This window comes from Erinaceus europaeus, chromosome 7, assembly GCF_950295315.1.
Source record: "Erinaceus europaeus chromosome 7, mEriEur2.1, whole genome shotgun sequence".
Lineage (NCBI taxonomy): Eukaryota > Metazoa > Chordata > Mammalia > Eulipotyphla > Erinaceidae > Erinaceus > Erinaceus europaeus.
In genome coordinates this window covers 110436047-110452541 of record NC_080168.1, presented here as the reverse complement: position 1 = coordinate 110452541, position 16495 = coordinate 110436047, and the positions used below count along the sequence as shown (strand labels likewise).

The window sequence follows — 16495 nt, the reverse complement described above, 5'->3', positions numbered from 1 at the left end:
CACACAATAGTGTTCCAACTAAAATCTCTTGTTCTGCTGAAGGAGTCTGCTTTTATTAATGATAGAGCATGAAGTACCTTCTGACCCTTAGTTCTTTAATACTACTAAGCACACACAGAAACTTCTTAAGTGAATTAAAAGCATTCTTACAGAGACCAATGTACACTCCTTGAGTCAACATTTTCACAAGTGAGGAGAGAATTGAATTGTCTATTCAGGAAATTGATTTCTCCAGACAATTCTGGATTAATTCTGGCTAACCTATATGGTTTGGTTCTTCCTATATGGTCTATTTTACAAATCACTTCAATGATGGTTCTGAGTTTTTATAATGTACATTAAATGATCAAATATTAATATGACATAATCTACACTTTTGGGTACTTAAATAAAAAAAACAGACAAATGGGATAAAGCATATTATGTGTTAAGTGAACAAGCCCCTTTCACATATGTACATTCAAATAAATTTCCACCTTCATGCAAGTTCCTTAACAGAATAAATCATGTCTTCCATTTCTTTTGTATCCTCTGAAGAAGCCTAGAGATTTCTGCAACAGCAGGTATTCACTAAATAATGCACTTAAAAAATGTTATTATCTTTATTTATTGATTGGATAGAGGCAGTCAGAAATCGAGAGGGAGAGTCAGAGAGGGTGAGAGACAGAGAGACACCTGCAGCACTGCTTCACCACTTGTGAAGCTTTCCCCCAGTAGGTGGAGACTGGGGGCTTGAACCCTGGTGCTTGCACATTGTAACATGTGCATTCAACCAGGTACACCACCAGCCGGTCCCTTAAATAATGCATTTATTAACAAGATCTGTGGCTGTTTATGTAACTTAAGATAATTTTCTCCCTTGACTCTTTGCGGGGGGGTGATACACAGAAAAATAAAATTTCAGCATGTAAGTGTTGGTATACATGAGACCCTTTCTGTTTCATTTGGTTTAAATCCCCCCTGCTTAACACTATTATATTTACATAATCACTTCATTCTATTTACTGTTAACAAGTTCCACCCTCCCTCCAGGGCATTTGTAGTTCAGTGATAGGATTCTCGCCTAATCTGCCCTCTCCTTGTCACACTCTGATTTTTACCAGTCACTTTTCTCTCCACCCTCTCTATGTCACATCCTGTTTCCACCCTACTTGGCAAGTATATATAAAGACAGCATTGTGAGTTTTACTTTACTTTGAGTTTAACTTAGCTTGTCTTAGATTGTGCTGCGTCCTGCATGAATAAAGAGATACTGCCTACAGCTCAACCATAAGTCCCTGGTTGTCTGTTACCCGCCCGTGAAGCCAGCCCGGCGAAAACAACATAACCCATTGAAAACAACATGTAAGGAGTTTAATAGCAGAGATTCCAAATGAGAAGTGTTTAGAGTTTCTTTTAGACTTTCACTATTTTTATGAGGTAGCAATGTAAACTGTATGAGCACCAATTGTGCAGTACATCAGAGGAGTTGGAGCTGACACTTTATCCAGGTCTGTGTAAGCTTTCTGACATATCCAGGTGATGTGTCCTTTCTCTTCTACATATACATACCAATTTGATGTTAGAACCAAAAAACAACTGACTGGGGGCTGGGAGGTAGTACACTAGGTTAAGCACACAGAGTGTGAAGTACAAGGACCCATTCGAGGATCCCAGTTTGAGTGAGACCCCCACCCCTCGACTTCCCACGGGCAGGGGTGTTGATTTGCAAGTGGTGAAGCAGGTCTGGTCTGCAGGTGTCTTTCTTTCTCCCCTCCTCTCTTGATTTTTCTGTCCTATCCAACAATAACAAACAAAAAAATCTGACATATTGTTCATAAGCTAAGGAGTGTTTGCTTCTTGAATCTTTTTTCTGCTTTTCACTAGAAGAAACATTTGTTTTGGTAAAAAATAAACCCAAACTCAAGATCCATCTGCTTCATTGTCCAAAGAGAGTGAATGAGCTGGAAGGCAACAGGCCAATCATTCATTCATTCAATAAATACTCACTGATGGCCTACTATCTGTAAGACAGTGGGGAAATAATTCCATCCCAACCATTTATAATATCCCCTCTCTGCCAGGAGCAATGTGGTTGGGTAACATTTGCCAAGACAGAATCTGAAGCACTAAACTTGGCTCTGCTGTGGGAACAGAGGGTAACCTCAAGGAAAGGATTCATCTATGAAAAATAAAACATTTTGGTCTTTTCATAGGAGATATTGTGAGGTTTTGCAAAATCAAATATTCAGATAAGGTCAACAGTGCAAGACTGTTAAAAGACCCAAAACTTTTAAGTGCTCATTAAATAGTATGAATTTTCTGATGAGTGTTAAAACTGTACTGTACAGAGAAAGAATTGCAGAGCAGTGAAGCACAGCTGTCTGATTAATCTCAGCCCATTAAAGAGTTGTGATAGATCCAGAATGCAACTCTGATAAAAAAAAAAAAGAAGAAGAAAGGAAAAGGCACTGTGCACTGAGCAACTTGGCATGTTAACAGAATTCTAATTTAACCAGCAAATGCCTATTCATTAGTATGTACAGCTATAAGAGAGAGGCTATAAACTTAAAAAGCACATGCACATACAAAGCTTTAATTTGGTACCATAATCTTAAAGAAAATTGGACCCAAACTGCTTAATGTCCAGTTAAATCTTGCAACCATCTGAAGACAGAATGAAATAAAACAAACACTTACTTGATGAGATATTCAGTTACTGTGCATTTCCATCTATGGAGTAGAGATATTTCAAAATGAATACACCATGTCAATTGAAATTCACTCCGTACCCTATTTTTACTAAACACAAATGACTTATCCTGAGCTATAATGCATAACAATATAAAAGTAGAATTTAAAATTAGTGTTTTGGGGGGAGGGGAGAAGGAAAAATAAAGTGGATTCCACTCAAAAGCAAGGGAAATAAAATCAGTTTTTTATCATGCCATTTGGTGGTCTTTTTTTCTTGGGGGGGGGTTGTGTGCAAGAAGACAAAGGATTTTTTTTTTAGACAGAGAAGCAGAGAAAGTGAAAGACTACAACACTGAAGCCTCCTTCGATGAGGTGGAGGTCAGGCTTGAACCTGGCACATATGGCAAAGCAGCACATAATCCAAGCACACTATTTCAATGGCCCAAATGGAGGGGCACTTTTTATTTTTTAAAGAATTTATTTATTTACTCATGAGTAAGATAGGCAGAGAGAGAAAGAGCTAGACATCACTCTGGTACATGTGCTGCTGGGGATTGAATTTGGGACTTCATGGTTGAGAATCCAGTGCTTTATCCACTGCGCCACCTCCCAGACCACAGAGGGACACTTTTTAAAGGGAATCCTCTATCCACCTAAAAATCAGCTCAAACAATAACAAAGACTACATTCAAGGAAATCTGTCTCATATGTAGATGTCTATTTTTATTTAAAATATTAATTCTATTACAGAGACACCAGACCAATACTTTTCTCCAGTAGATGTGGTGCTAAGGATTGAACCCAGCACCTCCAATCCTGTACTCTACCTGATGATCCATAGCTGCATATATAATTTTCAGAGAACTATATATATGGCAAGAGAGCACGAGAGTGCACCATGATCACACGAGAACACTGTTTTAGCATATGTTGTGTTAGGGATTGGGTCTGGGGCTCTATGCTTGTGAGTCCTCTGCTTGACTGCTGAGCTACCTCCTAAGTACATGACTTACTACTTTCATTTTCTCTACTCATTTCCTTTCTGGCCCCTGCAATCCAACTGTTAATACCAATACTTTACTGATAGTATGCCTTGAAATTCAGGGATGACTTTCTCCTAGTCAGAATCAATACCCGGTCCTCAGATTTACTCACTGTCAGTAGTCATCCTATTTTGAAAGTATTCTTTTGGTTTCTATTTCTTCTGCATAGAAACAGAGAGGAATTGAGGACAAGAAGACAGAGAGAGGGAGTGAGGGAAGGAGAGAGGAGGAAAGAAGAAGAGGGAGGGAGAGAGAGATCTGTAGCACTGTTTTATGGATCATAAAGCTACCCTTTTGTGGGGGGGGGGGACCAGGGGGTTGAACCCAGGTCTTTGTGCACTGTCATGTGTGTGCTATACAAAGTACACCACCACCTGGACTCCTTTTCTGGCTTTTATAATCTTGTATTTTCCTGTTATTAATAGGTCTACAGTAAAGCCAGTGAGATGCTTAGGGAGCAGCACTTAAGGAGGTACTAACTACAAGTTATGTGAATGAAAAGTGTTCAGATTGAACATGTCTTTGAATAATCAAGACCAACTGTATTTAGCACAATGAGAAGAATAAAAGCATTTAGTCCCACTCCACTTACTGTTTTTCCATGGCAGAACATATGGCAGAGATTTGGGAACTCGCATGCCTGAAGCCAGGTTACTCTTATGTTCCATAACTATGTTGCTTGCAGGGCTGCAAAAACAAAGGTACATTTTATAACGCAGGCATATCTGTATTTTTCAGGCAGGCACTTACATAACAATCAAACTATGTTTTTTATTTTTTTGTAATTTGGAGGAAAACAACCACCTACATTCTGAAATGTATGCACATTTTCATCAAGACATTCTTGCAATTAAAATGATTATCATTTTTCTGGAAAGCCTACTCTTATATTAAGGCATTTAGATGGACATAATCACTTTTATTTCCTAGAAATTCATATAAAGAACAATGCCATCTACAGTTCAGTTGGATGACAGGCTTATCAACTCACTCAACACACGAGATAAAATGGCAAGACAACAAAACTAATGGCATAAATTCTTAAAATCAGTGGAGGTAAAATTTAAATGTATCATTGGAAAGAGGTAGACTGCATGACAGGTATATGTGACCCTTGATTTTGATCCCTAGAATGGTACATGCCAGAGCACTGCTCTTGTAAAACAAAACAAATTTTTTAAAAAGTGTACTGATTCTTTAAAAAAAAAAATGCTAGTGTGAGAGACAGATAGAAGCACTGCTCTGCTGTTTATTCTATTTTTGTCTTTCTTGCTATAATGTGGTGCTAGGGGCTGGATTTAGGATCTGATGGATCCAAGACAGGATCTACTTAAACCAACTCCCCAAACCCATCACATTTACATTTTCTTTATTTTTGTACACCCAAAATAAGTTAAACTTAAAATTACTGACTTTTGAAGCTATGAATAAAAACTGTTAATCATTCTATCTGGGGAAAATATAAAGTATATTTGATTCTGATTCCTTCATTTTCTTTCCTTTATGTTGCTACTGGTGCTTCACTAGTTTTTTTTTTTTTTTTCATTTTTTTTTTTTTAAAGACAGAAAAAGACAAGAAACAGAGGGAAATGTACCATAGTAATGAAGTGTCCTTCAGGACAGTGAGGGGCTATACTTGAACCCGAGTTATGTACATAACAAAACAGGCACACTATCCAGGTGAACTGTTTTAACCAGATTCCTTCAATTTTGATTCCAGAAATATTTTCACCTGGATTTGAATGTTGATTTTTCTCCTTTTTTTTCTTTTTCTTTTTTATTTTAAGCCTTTATTGTGGTGCTGGGTACTAAACTTGGGATTTTTGGTGCCTCAGGCATGAAAATCTTTTTGTACAACCATTACGCTGTCACCCCAGCCCTTAAATCAACTTTTCAGATCAATTATTTCAGGCTGGGGAGATATCATAATGGTTATGCAAATTTATGCCTGAGGCAATAAAGGACCCAAGTTCAACTGCTAACACCATCAACCAGAGCTGAGCAGTGCTAAGGTAAAATAATTTTTTTAGGGAGCTGGGCGATGGTGTACCAGGTTAAGCGCACATAGTACAAAGCACAAAGATCCCTGTTCGAACCCCCGTCTCCCCACCTATAGGAGGATTACTTCACAAGTGGGTAAGCAGGTCTGCAGGTGTCTTTCTTTATATCTCCCCCTCCTCTTTCAATTTCTCTCTCTCTCTCCTATTCAACAATAAAAAGGAAAAAATGGCTGCCAGGACCAGTGGCTTCAGTGCAGGTATTGAGCCCCAGCGATAAATCCTGGAGGCAAAAAAAAAAAAAAAGTTTTCTTCAGATACTGATTACCCAGAATAAAAATGACCCATGTGGAGAATTTTTTTTCAATGCATTAAAAGGATGTGAACCAAACAAAATAAAAACAAAAATAAGACATGACATGAGAATGTCTGATGTCACTGTCTTGTTAGGCTTTAATAAGCTAATTATTTTTTTGATCTCAGTGTAGAATAGGTGATCATTATCCATGGATGAAGGGGTAAATGAAAAAAATCCTATACTGAAACATCTAGACTCAGTTATATTAAAAAACATATATCATCATCAAGAAGTCAACTCACGCTCTCTCTCATGGATTCTTCTGTAAACAGGCCATTGTGATGTTGGGAGATAGTAAGCACTAGAAAGGAGGTAATTCCATTTACCTGTTGTTGCCACAGTAGTTGGCTGTGCCCCAGACAAATGGGGTGCTGGTCTGTTCCCACAAATCTGCAAAAAAGAAGCAAAATAGTTTGTGGTAACACTAGGTTAAGAAACCAGTTTAAATTTGCTGAATATGTAATATGGGAAAAAATAAACCTAAGTTTAGAGATGCAAATAAAAATTGATCAATTACCCTGTCTAAGTGACACAGTAGCAGGGACTTAATTGAAGAATATAAACACAAGTGACATAAATAATAATAAATGTGCCTAGTAACAATCAAACACAGATGGTACAAAACAATTTATGGAAAAACACAGATGTAAAGAAGTGCTTTTTCCAATCAAGACGGATAGGCTATTCTATGTGTCTGCATCGTGATACAAATGAGCTCATTTTGGGGCCCAATAAAAATAATAAGGCGTTCTAAACAACATGGTGTATTCAGAAAAAAGGAACATCTTCCTTCAGTCTAAAGCAAATTACTTCAAATTTAGCCACTGAAGAAAATATGTAGAGGCACTTTACCTTTATCCCAGTCTTCATCACAAGGAGGGCACTGCCATGTGCTCTCAGTCAGAGTCTCTTGTCCCAGGTTCCTCGTTTGGTTGACTACAAGACAATACAGAGTCTAACATCAGAAGGGGGCATTGTCAAGTTACATGTAAAGGAGTTAGTGATTTCTAAGATTGTAGGACAGCCCAAAAGGGCTTTGTTTATGACATATTCAAAGTATCAAAAAGTAAAAGAATTCATAGTATCAGAGCTAAAGAGAAGTCTTACCACTGTGCTCAAGGAAGAACACAAAGATGTTCTTAATATTTATGGCAATAAGTGGATTTTTAGATGAGTTACTAGTAAAATAAATCAGGATGTTCAATAAGAGAAAGCAATCTAAGACACAACCTGATAATATTATGCTGCTAAGATAAAATTCTCAAAGGCAACAGAATACAGTTCTTCTGAAATGATGAAAACTGACAAAGTGAAGATGCAGTATGTCAAAAAATCTGAGGGGGTTAACCTCATGAATATTTTAGCTCATGACTTACCAACATCCTGCTCAATACAGCTTTTGTCATCACAGCTGGAGATATGATGACTGATTTCAGCCCGAGGAACCTGGTGGCGAGCATTGAAGGGACAAGTAGCCAATTTGTTTGCGACATCAGGATGATTCTGTGAAACAAAGGTAAAAAAGTGTCAGCTGTTAGTATTTATTATAGTTGAGGGAGACTAGCTTATCTTTATTCTATAAATGGTGCCCCTAATATCTCTCAATAAACGTATGGCTTAACTATAGTATGCAAATCCATAGTAGAAAATTAAGAAGGAATTATTATTTTTTAAACTTGTTTAAATAAAAGCTCAACTTAAAAATTTTTTAATCTTTATTTATTTATTGGATAGAGACAGCCAGAAATTGAGAGGGAAGGGGGATAGAGAGGGAGAGAGACAGAGAAACACCTGCAGCACTGCTTCAAAGTTTCCCCCTGCAGGTGGGGTCGGGGGACTCAAACCTGGGTCCTTACACATTGTAACATGTGTGCTCAACCAGGTGTGCCACCACCCAGCCCTGGAATTATTATTTTAAAACATTTTATTTTTGGATATATAGAGAGAAACTGAGAGGGAAGGGGAGACTGAGAAGAAAGAAAAGCAGACACCTGCAACACTACTTCACTGCTCATGAAGCTTTGCCCATGTAGGTGGGGACTGGGGCCTTCAACTTGGGTCCTTGCACACTGTGTAACATGTGCTTGCTATTGGGTGGGCCACAGCCTAGCCCAAGAAGTAATTATTTACCACTCATACAGATCACCAATCTTCCTTCAAAATTATCAACATGTAAATTTCTTATGATTACTGAGAAACAGAAGACAATAAGCTTATGTGTAGTTAAACAATGAATTGAGGATCTGAAGCGTATTTTCTCTCCATGTTTATTTCATAGAGTCACAAGATTCAGGTGGCACCTATAATGATAGACCTCTCTGGATGTCTTTGAAGGCTGATACTTAGGATGAAAAGCAACACTGAAACTAACACTCTTCATCTGCATTGCAGCAAAGTCCCTGCTACCATAATACAATTTGCTGGCAAATAACTGTTAGAAAGGAGCTAGAGAAGATGCCAAACCAATGATTTTTTTTCAGATTAACACAGGAATGCTTATTTAAAGTAATGATGCCTGAAATGAGGCTCCAAACAATTTGGCCTTTATTCAGCTATTTCATTCTAGAAAGTCCCAATTGATAGTCTATTCCGCTCTGATCAATTTCTTTATTTTACAACAGGAAAGCAAAACAAAGTCTTCAGTATCATCCACACCCTATGACAAATACACCAGCAATAAAAAATTTTATAGGGGCCAGGCTGTTGGTGCACCTGGTAGAGCATACATATTACAGTGCAGAAGGACCTGGGTTCAAGTCCCTGGTGCCCACCTGCAGGGGGAAGCTTCACAAGTAGTGAATTAGTGCTGCAGGTCTGTCTCTTGTCCTGTCTCCCCTTCCCCTCTCAATTTCTATCTCTATTCAGTAAGTAAAATACTGAAAAAAAAATGTTAAGTGGGAAGAAATCTGGGGAAAAGCAGGAGATGGAGAAAATGGTGAGGGCACTTATTTCCATAATTTTCATGGGGGATATCAGGCATTCTAAAGCTAAGCTTTTGTGGCCAAAGGTTAAAAGTATTAGAAACAGGGAGTTATGATGTTTGGCTCCTTTTCCCAGTCTTTATCCTTAGGTGTCTGACAGCCTAGGGGAGGAAGCTGTGGTCATATCTGAGGATTTCACATTGTTTAAATTCACTATCAATGTGTATAATATCAAGGAATCCTCATTCTAGGGATTTTTAAAGAGTGGTGGGATAAAAAAATGGTATTATGTCTTCAGAATTTCAAGTGGGTGGTCTTTAATATTAATACTGGGGTAGGGTTAGGGTGGGATAGGTGATTCAGTGGTAGAGCATGCGCCTTCCATGTATGAAGTTCTGGATTCTATCCCTCTGGTATCATATGCCACTAAAAATGATAGAGGAAGGACTTTTTTGTCGTAAAAAAAAAAAAATTGTGCCAGTGAGGTGGCTTAGCATTAGAGCACATGCTTAAAACCTCAAATTCCATTTTCAGCACTACATTAAAAATTATGTTAATACTTAATAAATTGTAAGCATGGATATGCTTGAATTATCAAAATTGTTTTGTAAGTATAAATGCTGGCACAACTTTGAGTTCTGTATCTGACATCTGCATTCTTTTTTAGACTTTATTTATTTATGAAAAAGATAGGAGAGAAAAAAAACAGACATAACTCTGGTACATGTGCTGCCAGGGACTGATCTCAGGACCTCTTGCTTGAGAGTCTAATGTCACTGTGCGACCTCCTGGACCACACTATCTGCACTTTAACAATCTGTTCCAATGTGTCTTAATTAATGTATCAGTATTAAAGTACCTTTTATCAGTTAAATGTACAAAAGAGTGATCAGAGAAACAACTCTGGTTGAGTTTTTTTTCCTTTCTCAAAGATGCTTAATATTAAACAAGTATGTTACATCATTCAACCCATATCAGTACAATGAATACATCAAAATCACGAAGAAACAGAGACTTCCCATTGACAGAAAAAACTGTTTCCTTTATCTTACAGAGAATAAGAAGATTACACAGAAGCAGTTTGTAAAGGGTACTTTATCACTAGCTAGGAGAGGGAAAAAAACCTCCAAAAAACAGGAATAAATTAAAGTACCCAAGAATTAAACTCAACAAAGGTAAAAAACAACCCTGGAATTCAGCTAAAACATTTATATTAAAGTTACATTTATAAAATCTGGCTTTTTTTAAAAGGTTGGTGGTAAAAATATGCCCTTTTAAAAGAGCCCAGGAGGGTACTACAGGACAAACTATGAAAACAATACCTTTCTGCACTTGATAAGATGATAAGGAAACCTGCAGGCCCTGATCTGGTGATTTTTATCATAGGGGCATTGTAACAGCTTTTCAGGGTCCAGGGAATCGACTGAAAGAGAGAAAAAAGGTTAAATAGAAAGCCGACCAGTCCTTAACTACTGTGTTCTAGACACAGATTTTCCAGCATAACCTGTAAGTAGAGAACAAGAGTTTAAAGATAACTTGGAAATTTTCAAGGTTGACTATCTGAAAATGAAAATGTTAATTCTGAGAAAATAAAACTTATCAAATCTTTTTTCCATTTTTATTTTTAACTGCTATCAATTCTTATAGTCCAGCAAAACCAGTAATACTGAGATGAGATCTAAGTTTATATTTGTTGTACACAGATACTACTGTTTTGCTACCCTTCCTACAAAAGTTAAATGAAAGGACATACTTTTCTTTTTGTCACAAAGTGTTAATTTAGGGTAATTCCCATCTCTAATCAACCAGTTGCCCAGCAGAATGCTGAAGTCTGGAGCAGGTAGTGTGCCAATACATTGATTCAGTAGGTCTATTTCTTCCTTTCCATCAGCCGTAGAGCAAATTAAGGTTAGTCAGTCCCCATCACCAGCATTCTTATTTACTAGCATGCCATGACAAGAAAAAAGCTGGCAAGCATTGCTCTGTATCATTTACATGGTCATTGGAAGCTTGAGAAATATATAATAGATTTATTTTTTGTCTGTCTGCTTTAACTTGCTACCAAATGTATTTCTACTATAAGTAGCTCCTGGTTCTATTTGTCTTTCCAAAAAATGAGCACCTTTTTATCAGAGTGTAGTTTTGTTTTTCTTATTTTAGAAGAGATAAAATAACCCCAAGTTAAAAAATATTTTAGTATAATTTATTTATTCTGGTTATTTCTAGTTGTATTCAGAGCTCCACCATTCTGGGCTGACTTTCTCCAGAAAGGCGCGCGCACGCACGCACGCACACACGCATGCACACACACACACACACACACACCCACACACCCACACCCACACCCACACACCATTAACACTAAGCTTCTTTTAGTGTGGGTCAGGTTCAAACCTTAACAGTGCACAAGGCAAAGCAGCAGACTATGCAAGTGAGGTATTTCACTGGCCCTTGTTTTTATGAGAAAGACCAGAGCATCACTCTGCTCAGGCTTATGTAGGGCTGGGGATTGAGCCTGGGGCTCCATGCATGCAAATCCTATGCTCTTCTTCAGCTAAAAATGTAGAATGACCTGTAAAACCAGCATCTCCTTATGTTAAGACAACTGTAGACATTTAGAGCTGCTGTGTGAATGAGAGACACTGACTTACATCATGCTACCTACCCTTAGAAGACTATCTTCTTCAGAGCTCATTTCTAGAGCCTGTTACTTGAGAAGCTCATCTCAAAGCATAAACCTACCTTCAGGCTATGCAGACTGTCCAGGTTGAGCCCAAAATGTTAATGAGCTTGGTTAAGGAAGGTAAATTAAACAGTTAAGCACATTCTGAGTTTAAACAAGAAGCAGCCTAATAGAATCCTGCTGCCACCACTGAAGGCAATGATAAAAGTGAAATAAGATAAAACAATTCACATTTGATAAGAAGCTTATAAACCAGGAGACTGATACGAAATCAAAAGCCAGTAGGGAATTGAAGCAGACAGCTTCACTGGGAGAGTGGTAAACATGGAATTGCTAACCATGATCGTAATGCAAATGAGCCAGAAAGGTGACTTGAAGGACAGATGAATAGGAAAGAAAAGTCTTAAAGGACAGGGGCAGATTATTATGCCAGCCAGGCTCATCCTCCTAACCTGCAGTCTCTTCACATTTCTGAAACTTCAGGACACCCAGGGAGAGTTTACAGATGCAATTCTTATTAGAAACCCAGGCAGTGTTTATAGTTGAAATTCTTATTAGTTTCCCTTCATTTAGTCCATTCCATCACTAGCAAATGTTAGGCTATGTCAGCAGCTGACAGACTAGATGTGCCTTATGATTCATACACAGAACAACTTCTTCTTCTAGCGTTTGCCCCCAGAACAACTGATTCAGAAGGAATGCAAGTCAAGAATTTTTGCATTTCCAACATGTTTCAGGTGATGCTGTTGGGGGTGGAGTCAAGCAACCTGTGTTTTAATGAATTTCACAGGTAATTCTGCTCACGTTTGAGTAGAATCAAATTAGAGACCCTCTGCTGTATTGACAGGTATTTAAGACTATTTTCATGTAGTTCCTACCTTTTGGTGAAGAAACTATTAAATCTACCAATTATCTTACAGTTTAATATTGTTTATTCATTTTATGACATACAAATCATTATTAACTGTAAAGATTCTGAATGTGTCAACAAAATGAAACAAAGCCAACCTGTTGACAAGTTTTAATCCACAACGATCAACTCAGATGTTCCCCAACTCGGTCAGGACCTTGAAACCATAGTATTCTGTGCTATCAAGTAGGGCATACTCTATAAACAATATGCAAGGCTCTGGTTCTGACTGTTCCTAACTATATAACCTTGGGCAGCAATTAATCTAGGTTCTATTTTCTCTGTTGAAAAATGTGAACATTAAGTGAAATGACTTGCCAGGTCTTTTTTGGCTCAACACTTGTGCTATCTATGTGCTGTTTTCCCTTTCATTTCTTGGGCCATTTAAGGTTCCCAGATCACTTGAGAAGGATCTTTCCTAGGATTTCTCTAGTGCTAAAAGCTCAATGTATGTAAACAAAATTATGTATACCTTATTAGCCCCTAAAACAGATAACAGATGTTATTGTCATATCATTAACAGGAAAAAACTAATCTCCAAGGAATTAAATATTTCATTTAATAAAAAACATCATTTAGCATAGGTATTCCCAACTGCAGCCTTTTCAAAGCTCAAGAATACAGAATTCTGTGGTCTGGAAGGTAGCACAGTGGATAAGACTTTGGACTCTCAAGCATGAGGTCCTGAGTTCAATCCCCAGCAGTTCAACCAGAGTCATGTCTGGTTCTCTATCATTTCTCATGAATAAATAAAATCTTTTTTTTTTTTTAAATACAGAATTCCAAACTTTTTTTTTAAGGGGGGGTCTCCAAGGTTTCATGCTACTTCAGGCTGATTTTTTCAGGTATAGAGGGAGATAATGAATGACATGACAGCACCAGAAGCTTCCCCACTGTTGAGGGGGCTGGTCTCACATTTGGGTAGCACACATGGCAAAGCAGGTGAGCTGTCTTGCTGGTTCTTCTCATGCCATTTTCCTGTTTTTAAATGAAATCGAGTAGCTTTTAAATTTAAAAAATTATTTCACAGGAGGGGGCGGGGAGAGATCCAGAGTATCACTAGGACAGATATGCTGGGGACTGAACTTGGGACTTCATGCTTACCAGTCCAGAATTCTACCACTGCCCCACTTCCTGGGCCACTCTCATACCTTTTCCAACTATTAAAATTTCTTGTGTCTTATTACAAATATGGTATTTATCTGCTCCTCTGCCACTTTTCTTCTTCATTAGTTACGGAGTAAAGTCAGTCTTCCCCAACACACTAAAGTCTTCTTACACATAAAACTACATACGTAATTGAACTTATTTTCTAAAAGCAACAAAAAGTACATACTGTAAGTTTCTTCCATGTTGGAAAAGAAGGGAGCTGAATCCAAGTGCTGAGCAGGGAAAAGAAAAAGAGATTTTTAGAAATTTGAACGAATGTGCCAAAAGGTAGCCTTAAAAAGTGGAGTCAAATGGAAGGAAACACAGTCCGGAAATGCTGGGAGTCAGTAAACACTTAACCTGATGTGCCTCGAGCCATTCTAGTTTACTTTTTCTATGGTTGTTCTAGGAGTGCCACACTTTCCCCACTAACACCCACCGCCCCTTTCTCTGCAGTAAAATGTACACCCGCTTACGGAAATCCCTCCAGTTTAACACAACTCCCTTCTCTGCATTAACAGAAAACTCCTCGCATGCTAGCAAGCAAGCCGCGCCCATTTTATGGCTGACATTCAAGAAACAGGTCAGTACCTGAAACGTGAAAGATCAAAAAGGCAAGAAATGGCTTTGTGGATGGAATCCGCTTCTTCCAGAGACCCTTCTCCCCGCTTCCCCACCTACGCAGCAATGATCAAAAAACCTGACTCCAGGGAAAAAGTTAAAATTGTATACGACCACCCCCCACAGGAAACCTCAGACAACTGGCTAGATTTCCAGAGCCGGCTCCCCGAGCAAGCTCGCCCCGGCCCCTCTCACAATTCCACCTCCCTCCCCCCATTCTATGACATAAGCGGCCTTGGAACCTCCGCCGCGACGCCCAGCTGGAACTCTAGTTTGGAGATTTGCTGCACAGCCCATTGGTTGGCCACAATCGTTAGGGAAACCATCTTAAAAATAAAAAAAAAAAATCCAATGTTCTGCTTAAGAAAACTCCGACCTTTTGAAACCTTAAGAAAAATCTCATAAAACAAAAGGGGATTAGAAGAATCATCTTATGTTCTTTGATTCTCGCCCCCCCCCCCCGCCCAGATCCTTTCAGGGAAGAATCGGCTCCAAAGACAGTACTTTAGAATCTGATTTTTTGGGGGGTGAGGGGAGCTGGTGGTGGTAGCTGCAGGCTGTGTCCCAGGGCGTCGCCGCCCCACTGGGCCTTTTAAGCATCTTCCGACCGTTACCGCGGCCTCACCTCACCGCGAAGGATGAAAAACGACGACGCCACACAGTTACGTCCCTGCGTACACTCTTAAAAAGATCTGGGGCCCCAGGAAAATGCTCGTTTTCTCCCTTCTCAACAACAACAAAAATCAGGGCGAGGGCGCAGGAGGCGGGGAGGGGGTTAACTCTGAAGGAAGCTGGGGCCGGCAGGGCGTCGAAGGGACGAAGCAGCCCTGAGTCAGCGGGAGCCCCAACAACCGCGCCAAGAACGGGGGTGGGGGTGGGCTAAAGGCTCTGGACGGAAAAGGGAAACGTTGTGAGGGAGACATACCCCATCACGTTAGAGGGGAGTTGTTTTGGGGGGCCCTAGGCCACAGCGCCGAGGCCTTGCCTACCTCGGTAGAGACACGCTCTCCTCACAGTCGCCTTCAACCCGCGCCTGCGTCCCGGCAACGCTCACTTCCGGCCCCTGAGCTTAGGGGGAGGCTCCAACTTCCGGTGATGGAGGCTTCTGAGGGGCTGGGGATTTGCGCACGCGCCCTGGGCCTTCCCTGCCCTCCTTCCGGGGGCCCCTTCTCTTTGGCCCCTCCCACCGCTCACCCCCTCCCGCCCCCATCCAGACCCCAGAATAAAGTGGCCTCCAATGGGAGGGAGCTTGGGGGTACTGAGTGGGTGGGCCGCTCACCGCCTCCTCTTGGCGTTGCCGCGGCCATTTTAGTAACGAGAAGCACGTGTTTAGAAGTGGGCGCTCCAGGAGGGAATAGGGCTGGAGGTAGGACACGCCTTAGAAAGATGTGTTTAGGGACTTTTTTTTATCTAGCTAGAAGGGCGATGTAGGCTTTGAGGGCAGGGAAGAGGGGAAGGGTAAAGGAGAAAAGCAGGGAGAGCAGTTAAAAAAAAACAAAAAGCAACTCTCAGCAAGGATAGGCCTGTAGCACTTGTTAAGTGCACGTTCCAGACTCAGATTCAGAAGTGAAGCGCATCTGAGCGTGCGTGGCGGGAGGGGCGCCCTGGACGGCGGCGAGGGAGTTTCAGGGCTGGGAAAGCTCCACACGGAAAGCCGGGCATTTGTTGTGAGCTTTTGCTTCCACACACTGATTAAAGCAAAAACCCAAGGGCAGCGGGAAGTAAAAGCAATAACAGTTTCCGTCACCAAGGTGCTTAGAGAAACAGGCCCCAAAGTGTTAAAAAAAAAAAAAATCAAATCTCAGTATAATGCCATGGAAGTGGTCAAGGTTGTAAATTCGTATTACAAAGAACTCAGCGGGACCCAAACTGAGCTGAGAAGACTGTGGAGAAAAGAGACTGGCCTTTGAAACGTGGACTAAAACAAATAAAAGATATTGATGCTACTGGTAGATCTGATCATAATTTAATTTTTTCCCCCCTAAATCAAAAAAAATGAATTTTTTTGTTCTTAAGATGTAGGAGGCTTGAGGCACCAGTCTGAGTGCTGTTGTAGGCTCTGGAGACAGTTCACTGGTTTATACAGCGTAAAGGTGGCTTGCGGAAACAGCAGGAACTGAAGTCTGTGAAAAGAATCATG

General features: G+C 39.9%; 2 protein-coding genes across 3 annotated transcripts in view; both read right to left on the bottom strand.

Moving 5' to 3' along the window:
* Nucleotides 1-1367: 1367 nt before the first annotated feature.
* On the bottom strand, nucleotides 1368-16266 carry GTSF1 (gametocyte specific factor 1). 2 transcript variants are annotated; one of them, XM_007518140.2, is made up of 8 exons: nucleotides 15345-16266; nucleotides 13922-13967; nucleotides 10315-10415; nucleotides 7448-7574; nucleotides 6924-7007; nucleotides 6398-6461; nucleotides 4309-4403; nucleotides 1368-2712 (listed from the first exon to the last, which is right to left on the bottom strand). In XM_007518140.2, the coding sequence occupies exons 2-8, from the start codon at nucleotides 13935-13937 to the stop codon at nucleotides 2696-2698; spliced, it is 504 nt and encodes a 167-aa protein (XP_007518202.1). In that variant the 5' UTR covers nucleotides 13938-13967; nucleotides 15345-16266; the 3' UTR covers nucleotides 1368-2695. The 2 variants fall into 2 exon arrangements, with proteins under 2 accessions (XP_007518202.1, XP_060051184.1); XM_060195201.1 differs by having other exon boundaries at nucleotides 14326-16265.
* The window catches only part of LOC103109256 (gametocyte-specific factor 1-like), a 28033-nt gene continuing 26636 nt past the window's right edge, over nucleotides 15099-16495 (bottom strand). Inside the window, exons 7-8 of the mRNA XM_007518300.2 lie at nucleotides 15345-15423; nucleotides 15099-15243 (exon numbers count right to left, since the gene is read on the bottom strand). Coding sequence (XP_007518362.1) covers nucleotides 15099-15243; nucleotides 15345-15423 — 224 coding nt within the window. The remainder of the gene's footprint in view (nucleotides 15244-15344; nucleotides 15424-16495) is intronic.

Excerpts from the sequence above, each read along its gene's own strand:
- GTSF1 (XM_007518140.2), bottom strand. Across the intron at positions 7,008-7,447 it reads CTGTATTGAGCAGGATGTTG|TCAACCAAACGAGGAACCTG; the intron begins GTAAGTCATGAG and ends ATTGTCTTGTAG. Across the intron at positions 4,404-6,397 it reads AACTACTGTGGCAACAACAG|CCCTGCAAGCAACATAGTTA; the intron begins GTAAATGGAATT and ends TTGTTTTTGCAG.